Source organism: Macaca thibetana, chromosome X (assembly GCF_024542745.1).
Source record: "Macaca thibetana thibetana isolate TM-01 chromosome X, ASM2454274v1, whole genome shotgun sequence".
NCBI classification, from domain to species: Eukaryota; Metazoa; Chordata; class Mammalia; order Primates; family Cercopithecidae; genus Macaca; species Macaca thibetana.
In genome coordinates this window covers 98704177-98726364 of record NC_065598.1, presented here as the reverse complement: position 1 = coordinate 98726364, position 22188 = coordinate 98704177, and the positions used below count along the sequence as shown (strand labels likewise).

Here is a 22188-nt window from a genome sequence, read left to right as displayed (position 1 = left end):
AGATTACCCCTCCATTCTGTGAGCTAACTCAAGCCCTTCCCATCATTTCACTTTTCTCCCTATATTATCCTGATGATTTGATTTTCTATATCTTCCTACAACTACATGTTAAGGACAAAGATCATTTTATTTTGGAAATGTTTTTGGTTTCTGAAAAATAAAAAACAACTTCCTTTAAGCTATAGCTAATACATAGGGGCTATTTTGAGGAGTAAATGAGAAAATGCAGAGTGGTTACATAATCATATTTTAGAATGTGGAAATGATCATTCTCTGTGAAAAAAAAAATAAAAACTTTAGGCAGGATGACCAATAAGCAGGCTATTATGGGACTACAGAAGATAAGTATATGATGGTAACCTAAACCTGGGTAGACATAGTGAGGATGAAGAAAAGTGTATTGAAGAGATATTAAGAAGCAGCTGATATTAAGCTTTGGCAATTGATTGGATGTTGGGAGTAAAATAGAGTAAGGGATCATGCCCAGTTTTCTAGATTTTGACAGCAGAATGATGCTTGTGCCATTCACTGGTAGAGCAAATGTAAGATAAGGGAACATGCTGGAGGCTGGGAAAGAAGAGATTTTTTAAAGGGATATGATTAAACCAATTTTGAACCTTTTGATGTTGAAGTACACTTGTGACAACCACAAGAGGTCCATCAGAGAACTGGGTAACTGTCTGGGGTCCTGGAGAAAGAAGTATGGGCTGGAGATAAGGGGTTGGAAGTCATCATTGCTAGAATGATAGTAAAAACTACGGAAGTGGGTGAGATCAGTCAGCGAAGATAGAGACCGAGAATTCCATCATTTAGGGAAACAACATAGCTCATGTGCTAAGAGTAAAAGTTTAATCTGTCACATGTAGCCAGGTCCAAACCCCTTCTCTGCCCTTTACTAGCCCTGTGATCCCAGGCAAATCTTTCAAACTATTTGTGCCTCATTTTTCTAATCTGTGACAAAAACATAGTTATTGACCATACATTATAGGATACTTTTCAGGATTCCATGAAAATATTTATTTATAGAAAAGATTACAGAGTACGGGTTTCATAACTTGTAGTTCTAGTGAGCCATAAACATTTCTTATGTTAGCATGAAGACTGCTATAGGTTAGCTAATCAATAAAAGCATTAAGTTTTTATAAGAGCATGTTCAATGCTGAATGCTATTCCTTTGTAACTGTTTCACTCAGCTCACCAAGGCGGGGGAACCACAGGGACTCTGAGACCAAAACAGATATGTTTTATTAATAAAGTGTGTATTTGTCTGGATTTCCCCTTGTGTTGTTTATACACTGACACTTTTTAGATGTCTGGCACATATTTTTCCTTTTCTTACGTTATTGGTTTATTTTATTTTATTTTTTTATACTTTAAGTTCTAGGGTACATGTGCACAACATGCAGGTTTGTTACATATGTATACATGTGCCATGTTGGTGTGCTGCACCCATTAATTCGTCATTTACATTAGGTATATCTCCTAGTGCTATCCCTTCCCCCTCCCCCGACCCCACAACAGGCCCCGGTATGTGATGTTCCCTTTCCTGTGTCGAAGTGTTCTCATTGTTCATTTCCCACCTATGGGTGAGAACATGTGGTGTTTGGTTTTCTGTTCTTGTGATAGTTTGCTGAGAATGATGATTTCCAGCTGCATCCATGTCCCTACAAAGGACATGAACTCATCCTTTTTTGTGGCTGCATAGTATTCCATGGTGTATATGTGCCACATTTTCTTAATCCAGTCTGTCATTGATGGACATTTGGGTTGGTTCCAAGTCTTTGTTATTGAGAATACTGCCGCAATAAACATTCGTGTGCATGTGTCTCTATAGCAGCATGATTTATAATCCTTTGGATATATACCCAGAAATGGGAGGGCTGGGTCAAATGGTATTTCTGGTTCTAGATCCTTGAGGAGTCGCCACACTGTCTTCCACAATGGTTGAACTAGTTTACAGTCCCACCAACAGTGTAAAAGTGTTCCTATTTCTCCACGTCCTCTCCAGCACCTGACTTTTTAATGATTGCCATTCTAACTGGTCTGAGATGGTATCTCATTGTGGTTTTGATTTGATTTGCATTTCTCTGATGGCTAGTGATGATAAGCATTTTTTCATCTGTATGTTGGCTGCAGAAATGTCTTCTTTTGAGAAGTGTCTGTTCACATCCTTTGCCCACTTTTTGATGGGATTGTTTGCTTTTTTCTTGTGGCTAGCACATATTTTTCTAAGATAATGAATGAATACATTTGTGCACTGTTTAGATATATTTCACAATAACTGTGCATGACCTTCAATGTCAAAAGAAAATAAACCGAGTCACTGAAAATGACAGAATAGAAAACTCCAAGGGCCTGTCCCTTCATGGAAACACTGGGAACAAAAGCAGTAAGAATAAATTTTACCAGGACTCTGGAAAATAGTCAAAGGTTTATAGGAAACAAGCAAGCATTGAATCAAGAATATGGCAACAACCATGATAGAAGAGCTTTGTGACATTTTAACTTAGCCCTGCCTCAACCTACTTGCTAGTACAGTGGTGGTCTTGAAAATAGCGCCCTACATTTCTAATGTGGATATCTGGATTTAGAGGTAACAGAGCAGACATTGTTCCCAAGGATTTTTTAAAATGAGAAACAAATCAAGATATTCCAAAGAAACAAAATCTGAGGGAGTTCATTAACACTATATCAACACTACAAGAAAATGCTAAAGAGAGTCTTTCACGTTGAAATGAAAAGACATGGGCAAATATAAAAATCAGTGTTACTGTAATTTTGGTATGGAATTGCTCTTTTTTTCTATACAACTTAAAAGACAAATGTATAAAACAATAATTAGAAAAAAAATAGAAGACCTGAATAGACCTGCAATAAGGAGAGAGATTGAATCAGTAATTACGAATTCAGCAAAATTACAGGATAAAATATAAATACAAAAATATGTTGTGTTTCTATAAACCTGTAATGAACAATCCAAAAAGGAAATTTAAAAGCATCTCCACTTACAAAACATCAAAAACAATAAAATACTCAGGAATAAACTTAGCCAAGGAGGTATAAACTTATATACTATAAACTATAAAAGATTATTGAAAGATATTTAAAAGATCCTAAATAAATGGAAAGACATCCCATATTTATGGATTAGTAGACCTAATACCATTAAAATGGCAATGCTTTCCAAATCAATCAGCAGATTCAATGTAATTCCTATCAAATTCCCAATGCCCACCTTTTTTTTTTCTTTCTTTTTTTTTTTTTTGCAGAAACAGAAAAGAAAGAAAATATAAGGTAGAAAAATGGAAATAGAAAATAAATAGAAACTAGAGTGGAAAAGCCAGTACTAGAATTCATATGGAATCACAAGTATTTGTGTGTGTGTGCTTACAACATAGATTCTGAATTAACTTTAACATTTTGTAAAATGCATCAGTTGACAGAACTTCATGGACTTAGTACTGGTGTTCAAAAGACAGTTATTCCTGGGGATCCCACTAAATTTAAACATGGTATTCCTTATAATCTTATGAAAGTAACTAAATATAAGATAGTGAAAAATAGGTATGCCTCATTTTAACTATGGCTTTGCCAAAATTTTCCATAGTAGGCCAACATTAGGTGCTATTGCTCACACCTGTAATCCCAGCACTCTGAGAAACTGAGATGGGAGGATTACCTGAGTCCAGGAGTTCAAGACCAGCCTGGGCAACATAGTGAGACTCCATTTTCACATAAAATAAGAAATTAGCTGGGCATAGTGGCACGTGCCTGTAGCCCCAGCTACTCAGGAATCTGAGGTAGGAGCTTGAGCCCGGGAGGTTGAGGCTGCAGTGAGCCTTGATTGTGCCACTGTACTCAGCCTGGATGACAGAGTGAGACTCTCCCTCAAAAAAATTCCCATAGTAATAAAATCCATTGTCCTAATATTTCCCATAGTGGACATAGATATTCTGAAACAATGAATAATACATTAAATTTAAATTAAATCTTTCATATTTACAAAGCGACTTGAAAAAATGGGACCCCATGCACTCCTCAGTCAAAATAGCTAAGATGGTCCAATATAAACTAAAACAGGGCCTTCAAGGATTAAAACTTATTGTATAAGACATAATTAATTAGTGGGTAATTATCTCCACTGCTTCTCCATTTGTAGCCCAATCTTGCCTGTTCTTAAACCTAAAGAAAAATGAATAGTACTTCATGGTGATTACTATAACCCTAATGCGGTGGTCCTATCCATTAAGGCCCCCAAATCCAATAGTCGATATTATTAAAACTACTAACTCCATCTAATCAGCAAGCGGTAAATATTTTGCCATTATAGCTTTTACTAGTATGTTCTATTCAGTGACTGTTTCAGCAGCCTTTCAGCTGCAGTTTGCCTTCCCTTTCAAAGAGATATGATACACCTTTATTAAGCTTCTCATGAGGTACCTCGATAGCTTTGTCATCGTGCACAATTTTTACAGACAAGATCTTATCTGCACCCAGCTTTCTCCAGAAATACAGCTATGGCATTACATTGATAACATCTTCTTCCTAGGAGATTCATTTGACATACTCATTAAGGACATACGAGTCCAACATCCTTAAGTTATTTTGGGGTTCTGGAAGCAACATATTCCTCATTTGCAAATTTTACTTAATCTCACTGATGCTGCCACTTACAAATCAGCCCAATCTAAATGAGATATTCTCGAACAGAAGGCTCTAAAATCTGTCTAGATTAAAATCAACAGACACTTCCATTAATGCCCTCAGAGACTCCTTCACTGGAAAGACTTCACCAACTTCAACTTCTTCTCATGCCTCCTGGTATCTCTGAACCACCTATAATGGCCATAAATTGCCCATAGCCTTCTGATATGAAAAATTGCCTTTCTCAGCTCTGTGCTAGACATCATGAGAGTAAAAAATTGCTGGGCATATACCAGGCTTCTCTGAAAACAGAGGCTCTCATAGACCTTGAGCCTGTGATCTTTTGTACCTAGTTGCTGAATATGCCCTGGATAATGGAAACAGCACATCACAAGCTTGGCACAGTGATGGAGGCCTCCTTGATACAAGACAGAGCCAAACCTGGGTCCTCTGATATATTCCACTTGCAGGAGGGGATGGTATGTTCATGGAGGTCACCCCTCTCCAAACCCCTTAGCTACCTGGCGACCCCCTTAGGATTAACTGAATGAAAAACAATGGGAGTTAATAGACTATAGGGAAGGCATTGCCACTATCATGAGTTATGGAGCTCAGTGGAATGGGTCTGCTTTTCATCCCTTAACAGGAATTTCCTGATAAAGAATGTGAACCAAGGATCAGCACAATTGGCGAAACTGCAGGCAGTCATCTTAGCACTGGATGCCCTGGTTAGCAAATGATCTCCACATTTTTACAAACATGGGCAACGGCCCAAGAGGTTTTCCCTTAAAGGTAAAGAACTTTGGGAATCTCTAGCCTCACAGACATCCAAAATATGAATCGAAATCCCACATGTCTCTACATATACTAAGGCCACAATACAAGGTCTCACCAGGGCACTCCTTATCTTCTTTGGAGTTTCAGACATTACTGATAGTAAACAAAGTACACATTTCGTATCTCAAAATACATAATGCTGGGCTCTTGGAAAAGGCATTCAATAGAACTTTTGACTCCCTGATGGGTCCCAGCTAGCCAATTTTATCAAAAAGAGATCTAATGGTTTCCACAAACAACTCATTTTAAAACTCCAGTCTGGCATATGGACCACTAAGTGGGTTTTGCTGTTACTCCAGGCCTTAATCTCTCTTAATTTAAGATCTTTGGCCAACTCACACCTCACAACATTAAAAAAAGAAAACCTTTGCATCACCCTTTCGTCTATTCAAAGAGGGATATGTGTCACCTCCATGCTTATAAAAGTTCATTATATATGTGCAGCTCTTTAATATTGTCTCCTCCTATCTTTATGGATTTTTAATCCTGCACCATCCCATTAATGCTGGAGGCCAGGTCAAGGGTGCATGCTCTCCTAAGATCTGTTAACCATAGATTGTCCCATGGGTCAGGCACTTGCCCATCTTATATGAGAACCATTTGTGACTAAACTTCTACCACCCCAAAACCATTATTAACATTTGGGTTATAAGGCATGGATAATTAATCTGAGATCTATCTCTGCTCCCCTCCAGAAAATTAAAATTAGCGCTCAAGAGCTAACAACAAACATTGCTCAAGAATCCCACAGACAGTGTAGACTACCAAGAAAGGAGATAGAAAACTCCTCTTAGCAAATAAAAATCACATTTGGAGAGGGTAATGGAATCAACACCAAATCTCCTAATGACAAAACCAGACAACTCCTCCTTGATAATAACACACGTGAGGGAAGGAGAGAATCAACATCAAGAAACAAAAGTCTGTCATATACAGCTACACACCATTTTATTGGATATTGATCTTATTACTATTGGTCTGGATGCTTTTGATGGTTTGCAGTCCAGAGGCCAAAACTCGAAAATAATTCATTGTTTCAACTAAACCTGGCAAATACTGAGGCCCACATGCCGTCAAGATTGGCTAATGCAAGCCCTACAGCCCAAACACCTCACTGGCTTTTCCTTCACCAACTGAACTGACAACTGAGGCAGTTGTCATTGGTTAAATGGTAGGGACTGACTACAGACTAATGCTGAAATTCCAACCTTGGCCAAAGATATTTTAATTGGCAAACAACCTGATGCCATATTAACAACATACTCCCAAATCAAGCCATATGATTTAAAGTCTTTTTAGAGCAGAAACTCTCTCATCAACCATCTGGGCAAAACCTTGGACTGTTGGGAGCTTTGAGATTTAGTCATCCTCAATTAGGGCTTTATTTGTTTCAGTCAAATTCTAAAACTTTACTCCAATTACAACAGTATTGTGGATAGTGACATCACTTTTGCTACTTGTACATCCAAAAAGCCCCCTGACTTACAAAATATCTGCAACATCTCAAGTTAGCAAACTAACATTACAACTTAAGGAACTAGAAAAAAAAGAACAATCTAAAGTCAAAGTTAGCATAAAGAAGAAAATAAGATTAGAGCAGATATAAATAAAATAGAATAGAAAAACAATAGAGAAAACAAACCAAACCAAGAGTTACTTCTTAGAAAAGATCAAGAAAATTGACAATGTGTAGATAGGTTGACTAAGAAAAAGAAGACTCAAATTACTAAAATCAGAATTGAGGGTGGAACATTACTGTTGAATTTATACAAATGATAAGAATAATAAGAGTACAATGAATAATTGTACACCAAAAAATTGGATAAGCTAGATGAAATGAAAAAAATCCTAGAAATGCAAAGCCTACCAAGAATAAATCATAAAGAAATAGAAAATGTGAATAGATCCATAACTAATACAGATATTGAATCCGTAATCAAAAACCTTCCAACAAGGAAGATTTGGACCAAAGCCTTCACTGGTAAATTCTACCAGACATTTGAAGAATAATTAACACCAATCCTTCTCAAAAGCTTCCAAAAAATTGAAGAAGAAGGAATACTTCCTAACTCACTCTATCAGGCTAGCATTACCCTGATATGAAAGCGAGATGAAGACTTTTCTCTAAAATGAGAAAAGAAAAATACATACCAATATCCCATGTGAATATTGATGCAACAATACTCAACAAAATACTAGTGAATCAAATTAAGTAGCATATTAAAAGGATTATACACTATGACAACGTGGGCTTTATTCTGTGGTTCAAGGATTGTTCAACATATGAAAACCAATTGATGTAATATATCACATTAACAGAATGAAGAAAAAACACATGATCATCTAAATTCATGCAGGATAAGCATTTGACAAAATTCAACACACGTTATTGATTAAAAAAAAAAATCAACATACTAGGTGATGTAGTTTGGTTTCTTTGACCCCAATAAATCTCATGTTGAAATTTGATTTCAAGTGTTGTTGGAGGTGGGACCTAATAGGAATGTTTTAATACTATTAGGATGTAAATACTACCCAAAATGATATACAGATTCAGTGCAATTCCTACCAAAAATCAAACACTTTTTAAAGAAATAGAATAATCTTTCCTAAAATTAATATAAAATCAATCTAAAAGAGCCTGAATAATCAAAATAATCTTGAAAAAGAACAAAGTTGGAAGTCTTACACTTTCTGATTTCAAAAATTGCTACAAAGCTACTGTATTTGTCTGCTTGGACTACCATAACAAAACACCATGGACTGGGTGGCCTAAACAACAGAAATTTATTTTCTTACAGTTCTGAAGACTGGAAGTCCAACATCAAGGTGCAAGCAAACTTGGTGTTTGGTGAGGGTTCTCGCTTTGTGCTGCAGATGGCTGCCTTCTTGCTGTGTGCTCACAGGACCTCCTCTTTGTGTGCATGCTTGATGGGGCTGGGGGGAGGAGAGAGGACATATGAGAATGCTTTCATGTTTCTTCTTATAAGGGTGCTAATTCTATAGGATCAAGGCCCCACTCTTATGACTTAATTTACCATTAATTACCTTCTTACTCCAAATACAGCTACACTGGGGATTAGAGCTTCAATACATGAATTTTGGGTGAACATAAACATTCAGTCCATAAGACTTGCAGTAATCAAAACAGTGTGGGTGGTACTGGCAGAAAGACAAACAGAAAGACCAATGGAGTAGAACTGGGAGCACAGAAATTAACCCTCATATATATGGTCAAATGATTTTTGACAAAGGTGCTAAGACCGTTCAATGAGGAAAGTGCAGTATCTTCAACAAATGGTAGTTTAAAAAAAAAACCCTCTAAATATCCACATGCAAAAACATGAAGTCGGACCACTGCCTTACACCATATACAAAAAATAACTCAAAATGGATCAAAGACCTAAATGTAAGAGTTAAAAGTGTAGAACTCTTAAAAGGAAATACAGGAAGAAAACTTCATGGCATTAAATTTGGCAATGATTTCTTGGATATGCCACCGAAAACACAGGCAACAACAAAAAATAGATAAATCGGACTGCTCTAAAATTAAAAACATTTGTGCATTAAAGGACGCTATCAACATGGCATAAAGGCAATGCACAAAATAAAAGAAAATATTTACAAATCTTATATCTGATAAAGGGTTAATATCCAGAATATATTAAGAACTCCTCCAACTAAACAACAACAAAAAAAGCAGGCAATCTAATTTTAAAATGAGCAAAGAAAATCATACTGAATGGGCAATAGCTGGAACTATTCTCTTTAAGAACTGGACTAAGACAAGTATGCCCACTTTCACCACTCTTATTCAACATAATACTGGAAGTCCTAGCCAGAGCAATCAGGCAGGAGAGAGAAAAAAAAGGCATCCGAATAGGAAAAGAAGAAGTCAAACTATCTCTTTTGCCATCTATATGATTCTATACATAGAAAACCCAAAAGACTCTGCCAAAAGGCTCCTGGAACTGACAAATGAATTCAGTAAAGTTCTAAAAATTTGTGTAGAGATAGTGTCTTGCTATGTTGTTCAGGCTGGTCTTGAACTCCTGGCCTCAAGTGATGCTCCTGCCTCGGCCTCCCAAAGTGCTGGGATTATGGCAAGAGTCGCCACACCGGGCTTCCCATGTCCAACTTTCTATCACTACCTTCTGCCCTACATTTTCAACCATGACCATCTATGCCTTTTATTTGGTTACAAACAATATCACTAACCTTTACAGATATTTTACTAAACTATTAGTTCATATCCTCCAACAACATTACTGGCCCTGTCATCTTGACCTAATTAATACACCAAAATATTATTATAATAAAAAATATAATTTATGCTTAAAGCACACTTTACAATGCCATTAAAGATGTTGTTAGGGATCCTGAAAATTTCAGATCTATTTTCTTGCCTACTGGCATATAAATAGGAAACTTGGTTATGACTGGCTGACAAAAACTTCTTATACTTCCACATATTTTCCTCCTTTTTACTCTCATAATAAAATGTTTTTTTATGCTGCTTAGGGCAACTTTTGCCCTAATCTCTGAACATCTCCTCTACACTTCAGGCCACTCAAATGCCCCAAATAATTGAGCTCGAAATGGAGGTCAAGACATCAAGGAGTAAATTGTAATGTATTTTTTATATTAGTGCTGTCGTGGCCTATTGTTGAGGCCCTGGTTAGAGACCTGTCAGTTCCCCTTCTTGGGCTGCTGATTAACTCCACACTCTAATCACTTCCCTTATCAGGTGTTCACGCTCTGGGCCACTTCAAACCAGCCCTAACCACCTAGGGGCCAGGTATAGACAGCTAGGGACAGCCCTTATACTCTGGAGCCTGAGAAATTATTCAAATTAGCCAATACTCAGGGAACCAGTGAAACCTAGCTAATCCCACCCCACTTGCCATAAGTAAGCTGCTCCTTACAGCTCCAATTTGCTGTTACCCAGATGCAACCCCCTGTGTGGTCTTGCCTTGTAGCCTTCTCTAGTTTGGAGCCATAAGTAACAAAAGTTCTACCTCTCATTTTTCCAAGTGACCGTGTGTTGTGTCCTGCCATCAAAATAATCTTAAAATCTTATAAAACAACACTAAATTACACATAAAAAATTAATTCAAAATGAATCAAAAACCTAAATGCAAGAGCTGAAACTATGAAACCCTTAGAAGAAAGCAAAGGGGTAAATCTTCATGACCTTGGATTTGGCAATAAATTTTTAGATATAACACCAAAACCATGAACAACAAAAGAAAAAAAGATGAATTGGCCTTCTTCAAAATGAAAAACTTTTGTGCATAAAAGGACACTATTAAGAAAGTGAAAGAGAACCTATAGAATGGGAGGAAATATTTACAAACCATATATCTAATAAGGAACTAATATCCAGAATATATAAAGAACTATTACAACTCAACAACAAAAAGCCAAACAACCTAATTAAAAAATGAGTAAGGATATGCAGAAGATTGAGACTGGATCCCCGCTTCCTTACAACATATACAAAAATCAACTCAAGATGGATTAAAGACTTATATGTAAAACCCAAACCTATAAAAACCCTGGAAGACAACATAGACAACACCATCCTGGACATAGAAATGGGCATAGGTATCATGACAAAGACACAAAAAGCAATTGCATCAAAAGCAAAAATTGACAAACGAGATTTAATTAAACATAGGAACTTGTGTACGGCAAAAGAAACTATCAACAGAATAAACAGACGACCTACAAAATGGGAGAAAATATTTGCAAAGTATGCATCTGACAAAGGTCTAATATCAAGCATCTATAAGGGACTTAAATTTACAAGAGAAAAACAACTCCATTAAAAAGTGGGCAAAGGACATGAACAGACACTTTTCAAAAGAAGACATACATGCATGCTCAGTATCACTGTGGAAAGTAGTGTGTCGGTTCCCCTAAGAGCTAAAAACAGAACTACCATTTGACCCAGCAATTCCATTACTGAGTATATACCCAGAGGAATGTAAATCATTCTACCACAAAGGCACATGCACACGAATGTTCACTGCAGCACTATTCACAATAGCAAAGACATGGAATCAACCTAAATGTCCATCAATGACAGATTGGATAAAGAAAATGTAGTACATATACACCACAGAATACTGTGCAACCGTAAAAAAAGAACAAGATCATGTATTTTGCAGGAATATAGATGGAACTGGAGGTTATTATCCTCAGCAAACTAATGCAGGAACAGAAAACCAAATACCAAATGTTCTCACTTACAAGTGGGAGCTAAATGATGAGAACTCATGAACACAAAGAAGGCAACAGCAGATATTGGGACCTACTTGAGGGTGGAGGATAGGAGGATGATGAGGATTAAAAAACTACATACTAGGTACTATGATTATTATTTGACTGATGAAACAATCTGTATACCAAGTCCCTGTGACATGCAATTTACCTATGAAACAAAGCTGCACATGTGCCCCCAAACCTAACATAAAAGTTAAAAAATAAAAAACAAAAATTGGCAAAGCACTCGAATAGATTTCCAAAGGAAATATATGAATATCCAACAAACCCAAGAAAACATACTCAACATCATGGGTCATTAAGAAAATACAAATCAAAACCACTTCTCTCCCACTAGGATGATAAATATAAAAAATAGAAATTAACAATTGTTTGCAAGGATATGGTAAAATTGGAATCTTGCTGATAGGAATGCAAAATGTTGCAGCTACTGTGGAACACAGTTTGGCGGTTTCTCAAAAATTTAAACATAGAATTACCATATGACCCAATGATTACACTCCTAGCTATATATGCAAGAGAAATAAAGACATACACCCACACAAAAACTTATACATAATTGTTTGTGGTAGCATTATTCACAACAGCCAAAAGTCAAAAACAATCCAAATATCTATCAACGTATATTGGATAAACAGAATGTGGTATGCACATAAAATGAAATATTAATTCATAAAAAGGAATGAAGTATTGCACATGCTACAACGTAGATGAACCTTGAAAACATTATGCTAAGTGAAAGAAGCCAGACACAAAAGGTCACATATTGTACAATTCCATTTATGGGAAATATCTAGAATAGGTAAATTCATAAAGATAGAAAGCAGATAAGTCATTGCTAGGGACTAGGGGGAAAAGGGAATTAAGAATGACTGCTTAATGGGTATGGGGTCTCTTTTCAGACTGATGACACTGTTTTGAAACTAAACAGAGGTGATGGTTACACAATATTTTGAGTGTACTATACATGTCACTGAACTGTACACTTTAAAATGGTTAATTCTATGTTACATGAATTTCTCTTTTAAAAAGAGAATAAAGATAGCACGATTTGGAAAAAAATGTATACAGAAGTATATTCTTTGGGTCAACGGCCTTCATCCTTTTAATATTACATACCCCTTTGAACATCTAATGAGAACAATGGACGCTATTCTCAGCAAATGTGCACATACAATAAAAATGTATATATCCAGCCTAGGTGCGGTGGCTCATACCTGTAATCCCAGTGCTTCAGGAGGCTGAGGCAGGGGTCTCACTCGAGATCAAGAATTGGAGACCAACCTCGGCAATGTAGGGAGACACTGTTTGTACAAAAATTTAAAGAAATTAGCTGGGAGTTGTGACGTGCACCTGTAGTCCCAGTTACTCAGAAGGTTGAGGCGAGAAGATCCCTTGAGCCCAGGAGTTCGAGGCTACAGTGAACTATAATTGCACCACTGAACTCTAGCCTGGACAACAGAGTGAAACCGCCACACACACACACACACACACACACACACACACACACACGTTTGAACATAATTTTAGGGGTTCATAGGTTAATAATGCCTGAACCCAAGGAATAGATGAGCTCTCTTTAATGTGGCTCAGCTGCTATTTGTGTCTTCCCCTTCTTATCTCTTTGTCAAGCAGCTTCTTCTTCTTTCTATCCTTACCTTATGGTTTCCTCTTTTTCATGATGTCAACTTGCTTATATAAAATAAAAACATACATCCACACAAAAGCTTATACATGATTGTATATGGCAGCATTATTTACAACAGCTAAAAGATGAAAATGACCCAAATATTCATCAACATGATGGATAATCAGAATGGGGTGTGCACATAGGACAAAATATTATTCAGGTTCCTAGGGTACAGATCTTCTCACAAGAGTGTGCATACTCCACTACTTCCTCAACATATGCAATTTTACATACCATTTCAGGTGGCCCACAGACTTCATCAATTGGGAATACTTGGTCTAGGTCAATATGGACAGCATGGCAGAACTCCTTAGACACTGGCCTAAATTTGCTGAGACAGTCATAGTTTAGTATGGACTGACAGGCAGCAACCCTGCAGCAAGGTTAGGCTCCCTCTGGGTTCCCTGGAGATACAGAGTTTGGGGGTGAGAGGCTCACCAGACTGCACCAGACTGCACCTTTTAGGCTAGGCAGGAGGCAGCAGACAGGGTCTAGGGAGGTTTTCACTCAGGCACTGTGAATAAGGGCAGAGAACAGGCAGGTTGCAGAGGACTCTACCCCAGCAACCACTTCTTCAGGCCTCATGGAGGCCCTCAGCTGCAAGGGTCTAGAAGAGATCTGTTCTGGTTTTTTAGTGGCAGGAACAATGCTCCACTCTCTGCTGGGGCTGGGTTATCCCTGTGGGAATTAGAGGCAGGGAGGAAGGAAGGAGCCAAAGTGACTCATATCACCACCTTGGTCACCTGTCCAGGTATATTCTTGGAGTGAGCAACAGAGTCATGTGCCTGAATGCAGGGGATGAGAAATTCTAGAATATGAGGGGGTGGAGGACAACACCTTCCCCTGATCTTGGCAGAGCAGGGAGGATAGGACCATTGCTGCATCATTCACATCTCCTGCTGCCTTGGTCTCACAGCTCTTCCCTTTGCCTAGAGCTAAACCTTTGAATGAAAATAGCCATGGGCCAAATTTTTTAAAGAGACATTTTTGAATTTTCTGTCAACCATCAGATTCCAGCAAGTCTATTTAGCACTCAGTAATCGTTTGGGAACATTAAGTGTGTGTGTGTGTGTGTGTGTGTGTGTGTGTGTGTGTGTGTGTGTGTGTGTGTGTTTTAAATAGAATGTGAGAGAACCAGCTATTTATGAAATTTTTTTAATGTATATTTTGCTTGTTGCCAATTGAATTCCTTGTGTACATGGCAAAAGATAATATTATGAATTTAATTTGGTCTCTCTTCTGAGTAGAAAATGTTGAAATCTTTTAAGTTTTTCTCTCTCTTAAACACTTTCTCATAAATGAAATTGCTTTATTTAATTTTGTGCTTATAAGAATAATCCATGCTGAGGAGAGTGAATTAAATAAGACCAAAAAAAAATTTTTTAAACAAAACCCCTATTTTGACTACTTGTATCCCTACTTGACAATCCACCTTGTACCCATTATGAGAAGACCTGGTCCACAGGCAGAATGAACATCAGTGGCTGAGTGTAGGATTAGATCGAGTAGGTGCCTTCGCATAAAAGGAGAGAAAGAAAAAAATTCCTCCGAGATGTACCAATGGCCAACAGCTCTAGAAGAAGGTGCAGCCCCTCCCTGATAACCACGGAAGAATAAATACATACCACACAGAGAAAGGGCCACATTTGACCTCTGGGATTAGCAAAGACCAAAATTAGTGACAGGGCCCCGTGCTGTGGGGCGAGAGAGAGGGCTAAGCGGGGGTCGGGGGTGCGGAGGGCGCTCAGACGGAGAGACTAGTGAAGGGAAGAAGTGGGCTGGCTCCTGACGCACTTTCTGCGGGTGGGAGGGGAACTAGGGACCCGAGCCCACTGGTGACGTTTTTCTCACGTGATCTGAAGCCGACGTGTGCAGAAGTCCCTCTCCTCCAGGTACCAGCTCTCTGTTTCCGTGGAGGAAGGCAGACTTCAGACTGAGGGACAGAGAAGGCAACTGCCCTACAGCCTGCAGGTCGGTACAAGTCGGGGACCCCTGAGGTAGGGATGGTAATGGACATAGGCTACAGAGGATCGGATCTGCTTTCTAGATACCGCCCCGTTCCACCCCCATTCATTTTGGCGCAGAAATTTTTTTGTGTTGGGCAAGAGGTATGGGTACCAGCTTTTATTTCCCTGGAGAAGTGCAGGCTTCTGGCAGAAGGAAATGTGAGAAAGAGTCATTTTCCCGAGATGGCTACGAACCCATAGCCGCCTGTGGATCCCTGTGGCTTGGGATGGCAGAGGGCAAAGACCAGAGGGGGTCCAGGACTGGATTCTCTCCACTCCTTTCCCGAGGCTCACTCATTTGGTGCAAGAAATGGAGGGCTTGGTGCGGGGCGGGGAGGGGGGAGGGGGACGGAACTCGAGAGAGGTCAAGGGTTGAGAATTGGGTACCAGTTGGGAACTCCTAGGAAGCGGGCGACCGGCGATGTCTGATGGAGGAGGAGGAGGACCAGGGAAGAGAACAGCGATGAAACGGCGAGAAAACAGCCTGGTCCCTGCAAGGCAGCGGGAGGCGGGCGCAGTCAGTGACCCCAGGCTGCGGAGGGCGGACCCTGCAACGGGTCCAGGCCTGAGTTCCCGGTGTCTTTTCTCCATCCTCCTTCCATTTTGGAGCCGGAAATGGTGGGCTAAGGGGGTCAGGGGAAGGAGGTGCTGTAGAAAAAGGGAGACAGAGGTTTGATCTGGGGATCAGCTCCCTATCCAGGAGGAGTGGCTTCTGAACTAGGAGGATTAAGATGAGGTAGCAGCAAGACCAAAAATGTTACCGGGTTTGGAAATAATTTGTCTCTTGCATTGCAGAAAAATGTGGGCTTTCTGTGTATGTGGGGAGGAAGGAGGTGGCAGGGGTGTTTTGGACATTTCTGCCTGGCCCCCTGTCTCTGTCACCACCATTTTCAGAGAAGTGGTGGGCTCTGCTATTTGGCTACCCTGAGGTGAGGGATTTGGAATGTAGAGATCTGAGTGCAGCAGAACACTCTGTCTTCAGAACATCCTTGTCTCTAACCCCACTCATTTTCGTGCCAGAAAAGTGAGATAAAAATTTGGGAGGAAGATTCAGAAACATAGAAACGCTTTGGAAATAATCTTTCTCGCCTATTTCCCAGAAGTAGAACAATGGAGGCTCTTAAGAAGGAGCTGCGGAAGGGGAATCAGAGAAGGCAAGGGAAAGGGCAAGGAGGTGATAGGAGCTGGGAAAGTTTTGACAAATAAGGTCCCAAAGAACCAGTGTCCAAGTTACCAGTCATTCACTTTCTCAATTTCTCATTCACCCACCTGTTTCTTGTCTTTCTGCAGGTCTTCAGGTCTGTGGTTGTGGACACTAACCCAGACAAGAAAAGGAAAGACCTGCAGTATCAGTGCAGGTCAGTGGGAGAGGGCTACTGCACCAGGACCCTTGGGAGTAGGAGTGACTTAAGCCAGAACAGAAGTTGGGGAGGCCACTGCCTGCCACCCCTCCTCCAATCCTCCCTCTTGCAGTTTCAGGATACATGACTGCTGTCAAGACCCTAAGGGAATATGGTGATCTATGGCTGGTGAGGATAGAGGGGAGAATAAGAAAGTAAGAGAATGGAGATGTAGCATCTGTGATGCCCCTTGAGGATATAAGAGTAGCCCTGAAATCTGAGAACTGGCTATGGTTCTGCTCTGTCTGCAGTTTTATAAGTTTTACAACTGCTTGTAAGGGGAAAAAGAAGAAAACTGCCCAGGATTTCTGCAGGTCAGTGTAAATTGGAACTACTCAGTTAAAATTGGTATGGGTAGGCATAGCCAAGGCCAGAGCAAATTTAAGGGCCAATATGCTCCTACGCATTTCTCAGGACATCCTCCTTAAATGTAGGGAGAAGCACCTGTGGAAGTTTCTGTAAGACTGGCTCGTGTGAACATGTGTAAAGTGAAAAGGAAAGGAAGGAATGTAAGGGTGGGAGTGTACCTGGAAGATGGGATAGGGTCAGGAAAACCTTAAGTTAAGAAAGGCAAGTACTAGCAGGACCTGTGTTCAACTCCCAAAGCCCTAGTGTCCTGTGTCTTCTTTTTGTCTCCTAGGAAAGGCAAAGAAGGGAACATCTCGACATGGAAAAGCTCTACAAAGAAAATGAAGGAAAGCCAGAGAATGAAAGAAACCTAGAAAGTGAGGGAAAGCCAGAAGATGAAGGAAGTACAGAAGATGAAGCAAAGTCAGACGAGGAAGAAAAGCCGGACATGGAGGGGAAGACAGAACGCGAGGGAAAGCGAGAGGATGAGGGAGAGCCAGGTGATGAGGGACAACCGGAAGGTGAGGGGAGCCAGGAAAAGCAGGGCAAGTCCAAAGGTGAGGGCAAGCCACAAAGTGAGGGTAAGTCAGCCTCCCAGGCAAAGCCAGAGAGCCAGCCGCGGGCCGCCGAAAAGCGCCCGGCTGAAGATTATGTGCCCCGGAAAGCAAAAAGAAAAACAGATAGGGGGACGGACGATTCCCCCAGGGACTCTCAGGAGGACTTACAAGAAAGGCATCTGAGCAGTGAGGAGATGATGAGAGAATGTGGAGATGTGTCAAGGGCTCAGGAGGAGCTAAGGAAAAAGCAGAAAATGGGTGGTTTTCATTGGATGCAAAGAGATGTACAGGATCCATTCGCCCCAAGGGGCCAACGGGGTGTAAGGGGAGTGAGAGGTGGAGGTAGGGGCCAGAAAGATTTAGAAGATGTCCCATATGTTTAATGTCTTTGGCCTTTAATTCTGATTTCTCTGATGGGAATATTGCCAGTCCTGCTTTTCCTGGCAGGCATTTGCCGGGCTATGTGCTTTAACCTTAAGCTGATACTTTCCTTTAGGTGTCACTCTTGTTACCAGCAGACTTTTGACCTACCTACAGTGCTCTGTCTTTTAGTAGAGGATTTTCACCCATGTGCATGGAATAAATGTTCATGGTACATTGTAAAATAACAATAAAAAAGAGTTTTCAGAACCATGTATACAGTATCAGTCCATTTCTGAAAAAATAAAATGTTTACATAATACATCCATACATGGGGGACACTATGCAATTGAGTAGAACAAAGAGAAATAATGATTTTCTTTGTGTGGTGGGACTGAAAATTATTCTTTTTCTCATCTGTACTTTTTTCTAATCTAAAAAACACAGGCTATTTTTGTTTTAAAGGAAGTAATAAAAGGTAAACAAAATAGGAAAACAGTAAATACTAAGCAATCAAAAGAACTATTCATTGATGATATGAAGGCAGTGGAGACACTTACAATTCTTGTTATTGGAACACAAAATGGTAGATAAAACTCACATTACTCCTGGGACTTGAAGTTGGAGGAATCAACCAGGCAGTTACTACAGATTCATTGCTGTAAGAGACAGCCTTGTGTGAAATGGGGCTAAAACTTACCTCCCAGGACTGTGGAGTAGATCAGATGTGACGCTTGAGTCTGTGACCTATGTTAGGCTGGCTCCTGCCCTCTCCCCTGCACTAATAGTACCAAGTCAGACAGTTGGTGAGGATGTGGAGTGTTGCTGAGGGAGATCTCACCTGTGCCTAAAAATAGGTACAGGAAGCTGAGAGATAGGTGCCACTTTCCCCTGGGTGATGCCACATCTGTTAGGTATTGTGCCCCCTCTTCAGGATCCTGCACCCTCTAAGGCCCCCTTTGTTGCTGGTGGGCTAGAGTCTTCAAGGTAAAAAAGTCCTTTAGATTCACCTGAAGTCCCTGGTGAATTGAATTCCCAATAGGTTCCCTTCTGTGGAAAATGTCCCTCTTTTCTCTTTATAGTTATGTTAATACTGATGTGAAATGTGGGAAAAATGCTTCATAAAATCTTAACTAATATATTTGTCAGGCATTACAATTACCTCACTAGACTTGCCCTTTAAAGCAGAGTTTATCTTACTCATTTTGTTACTCCATAGCACATAATAGAAGCTTAAAAAGTAACTATGTTAGTTATTGAGTCAGAAGGCCTCAGTTCTTGGCCCAGTTCTGCCCCTGATTGAACACATAGCCTTGAAACTGTAATGTTATTCTTTAGCAACGGATACTTGCCACATCAAAAGGAACACAGCGAGAGATGGATTATATCAAAATTCATTGCTAAATGATTTTAACATTGGATATATTAGTGTTTTTCAAAGTTTGCTACTTACTAGCAAACCTCCTGCATCTAAATCACCTAAATATCTTGTTGAAAATGCAGGTTCCTGGCTCCCACCTCAGACCCAATGCGTCAGAATCTCTTCTGATTTGTTTCCACAATGTGTGCGTGTGTGTGTGTATGTGTGTATGTGTTTGTGTGTGTGTGTCTGCATGTGCCTTTTGCTTTTAGCTCATTTTCATTTTTATCAAATGAATACACACACAAATTTTTTAAATCCTATAGTACAAGAGTTTTTTTAATTATTAAAAACTGCAGTTTTCCTTGCCATTCCACATTCTCACTCCCCAGAGGCTACTACCATAGGCAACTACCATAATTTTGTTTTATTCTGACATTTACCTCCATATTTCTGAATAATATGTATATGCTGCTATTTATTTTTTAACAGCTTTATTAAAAGGTAATTCACATACCATAACATTCACCCTTTTACAGTATACAATTCAGTGGTGTTTAGTATATTAGCAGACTTCTGAAGTCATTATCACTATCTGGTTCCAGGATATTTTCATCACCTTAAGAAGAAATCCCATATCCATTAGCAGATAATGTCATGCCCACTCCCGTGTTCTCCTAGCATCTGGCAAGCACTGACCTCCTTTCTTTCTCTATGGATTTGCCTATCCTGGACATTTCGTATTAATTGAATAATACAATATTTGGCCTCTTGTGTCTTGCTTCTTTCACTTGCCGTATTTTCAAGGTTCATTCATGTTATAGCACATATCATTACTGAACTTTGTATACATATTTTGTGTGTAGATATATTTTTGATTCTCTTGTGTATGCACCTAGGAGTGGATTTGCAAAGTAATGATAACTCTGTTTAGATTTTGAGGAACTTCCAAACTGTTTTCCAAAGCAACTATGGTATTTGACAATCCCACCAGCAGTGTAGGAAGTTTCCAATTTATCCATATCCTCACCAACACTTGTTATTGCCTGTATTTTTGATTTAAACCATCTTAGTGGATATGAAGTGGCATCATATTGTGGTTTTAATTGGCATTTTTCTAATTGCTAATGACGTTCACCATCTTTTTATGTGCTTATTGGCCATTTGCATCTCTTCTTTGGAGAAATGTGTATTCAGATCTTTTGTCTCTTTCTAAATTGGATTGTTTTCTTATTGATGAGTTGTAAGAGTTCTTTGTTTATTCTGAACATAAGTCCCTTATCAAATATATGACTTGCAGCTGCTATTTCTTGACTTGTTTATTTTAGTCATTAAGATTTTCTGATATGATAATGGAGTAATTCTTTCTTACCATCATAACCCCATTATCTATTGCCTACCCCCAATATAGCTTTACCACATACAATGTTTATTTTAGCAAGCATCCCAGTGACTCTGTTGCTTAACTTGGAGGACCATTTGTGTTTGTCAGGTTAGGCTAAGTTTATGCTGAGGTAGCTAACAGCTCCTACACCTCAGTGGCTTAACACAGCAAAGGTTTCTCAAACTTCATGAAGGTTGGGGATAGAGAAGTTCTGCTCCTCATAGTCTGTCAGGATCCATTGCAGCAAAGAAAGAGCGTGTATGAGGATCTCACAGTCACTTTTCTACACTGTGGTCTAGAAGTGACAAAAATCACCACTATTCATAGCCCACTTCTTCATATTTCTAGCTCCTTTAATTCTGACAAGATTTCTCAGAGAGCTGTTATTTATGCCCTCTACATAAGAGATTGATTTCTGAGAGAGTTGTTATTTATGCCTTCTATATAGATGATTGATTTCTAAGAGAGCTGTTATTTATGCCCTCTATATAGGTGATTGAACTGAGGTTCAAAGAGGAAAATGATTTATTCAATGTTCCATTCCAATAAAGAGAAGAGCCCAGATTGAAATCCAGGTTTATCTGGCTCTAATGCAATAATTCTTAGCTAGTTTCCTTTCCTTTCCTTTTTTTTTTTTTTTTTTTAGACGGTGTCTTGCTCTGTCACCCAGACTGGAGTGAAGTGGTGCAATCTCGGCTCACTACAACTTCCGCCTCCTGGGTTCAAGCGATTCTCCTGTCTCAGCCTCCTGAGTAGCTGGGATTACAGACACATGCCACCGTGCCTGGCTAATTTTTGTACTTTTAGTAAAGACAGGGTTTCATCATGTTGGTCAGGCTGGTCTTGAACTCCTGACCTCAAGTGATCCACCCGCCTCAGCCTCCTGAAGTGCTGGGATTTCAGGTGTGAGCCACCACACCCAGCCAGTTTCCTTTCCTAAACCAAGGATTTCATTTTTGTTTTCACTTTATTGTCCAACCAGTCCTTTAGGATGTCAGCAAAGTGATGTTTCCTTGGATGACAAACCTAAAGAACAAGGCTCACAGTGGCATTGCTGCCTCCGTCATCAATGCCTTACAAAGGCATTTTCACACCAATTCACAGCTTTACTGTACTGCCCCCCAAATTGTAAACTATTTCTGCAGTGAATGTGGGTGTTCAGACAGGTGGTAGCATCCCTTTTCTTTTGAACTGTAGGAACACATGCTCCTACAGGCAAGGTCTTTTTGCTTGGGGTTCCTTAAATTTTGAGGCCTGAGTTGACTCAAACACTAGAAGCATTGTTCCAAGCAAACACAGAACTGAAATCACCAC

At 39.5% G+C, this 22188-nt stretch overlaps 1 protein-coding gene across 1 annotated transcript; it reads left to right on the top strand.

The window, feature by feature from the left end:
- The first annotated feature begins 15312 nt into the window (after positions 1 to 15312).
- TCEAL5 (transcription elongation factor A like 5) lies at positions 15313 to 18405 on the top strand. The gene is made up of 3 exons (XM_050776019.1): positions 15313 to 15430; positions 16756 to 16823; positions 17506 to 18405. Exon 3 carries the CDS (start codon positions 17533 to 17535, stop codon positions 18151 to 18153), a length of 621 nt encoding a protein of 206 aa, XP_050631976.1. The 5' UTR covers positions 15313 to 15430; positions 16756 to 16823; positions 17506 to 17532; the 3' UTR covers positions 18154 to 18405.
- Positions 18406 to 22188: the final 3783 nt, after the last annotated feature.

Bases quoted from the DNA above. Each gene is read 5' to 3' on its own strand.
- TCEAL5 (XM_050776019.1), top strand. From the start codon at position 17,533: ATGGAAAAGCTCTACAAAGAAAATGAAGGAAAGCCAGAGAATGAAAGA.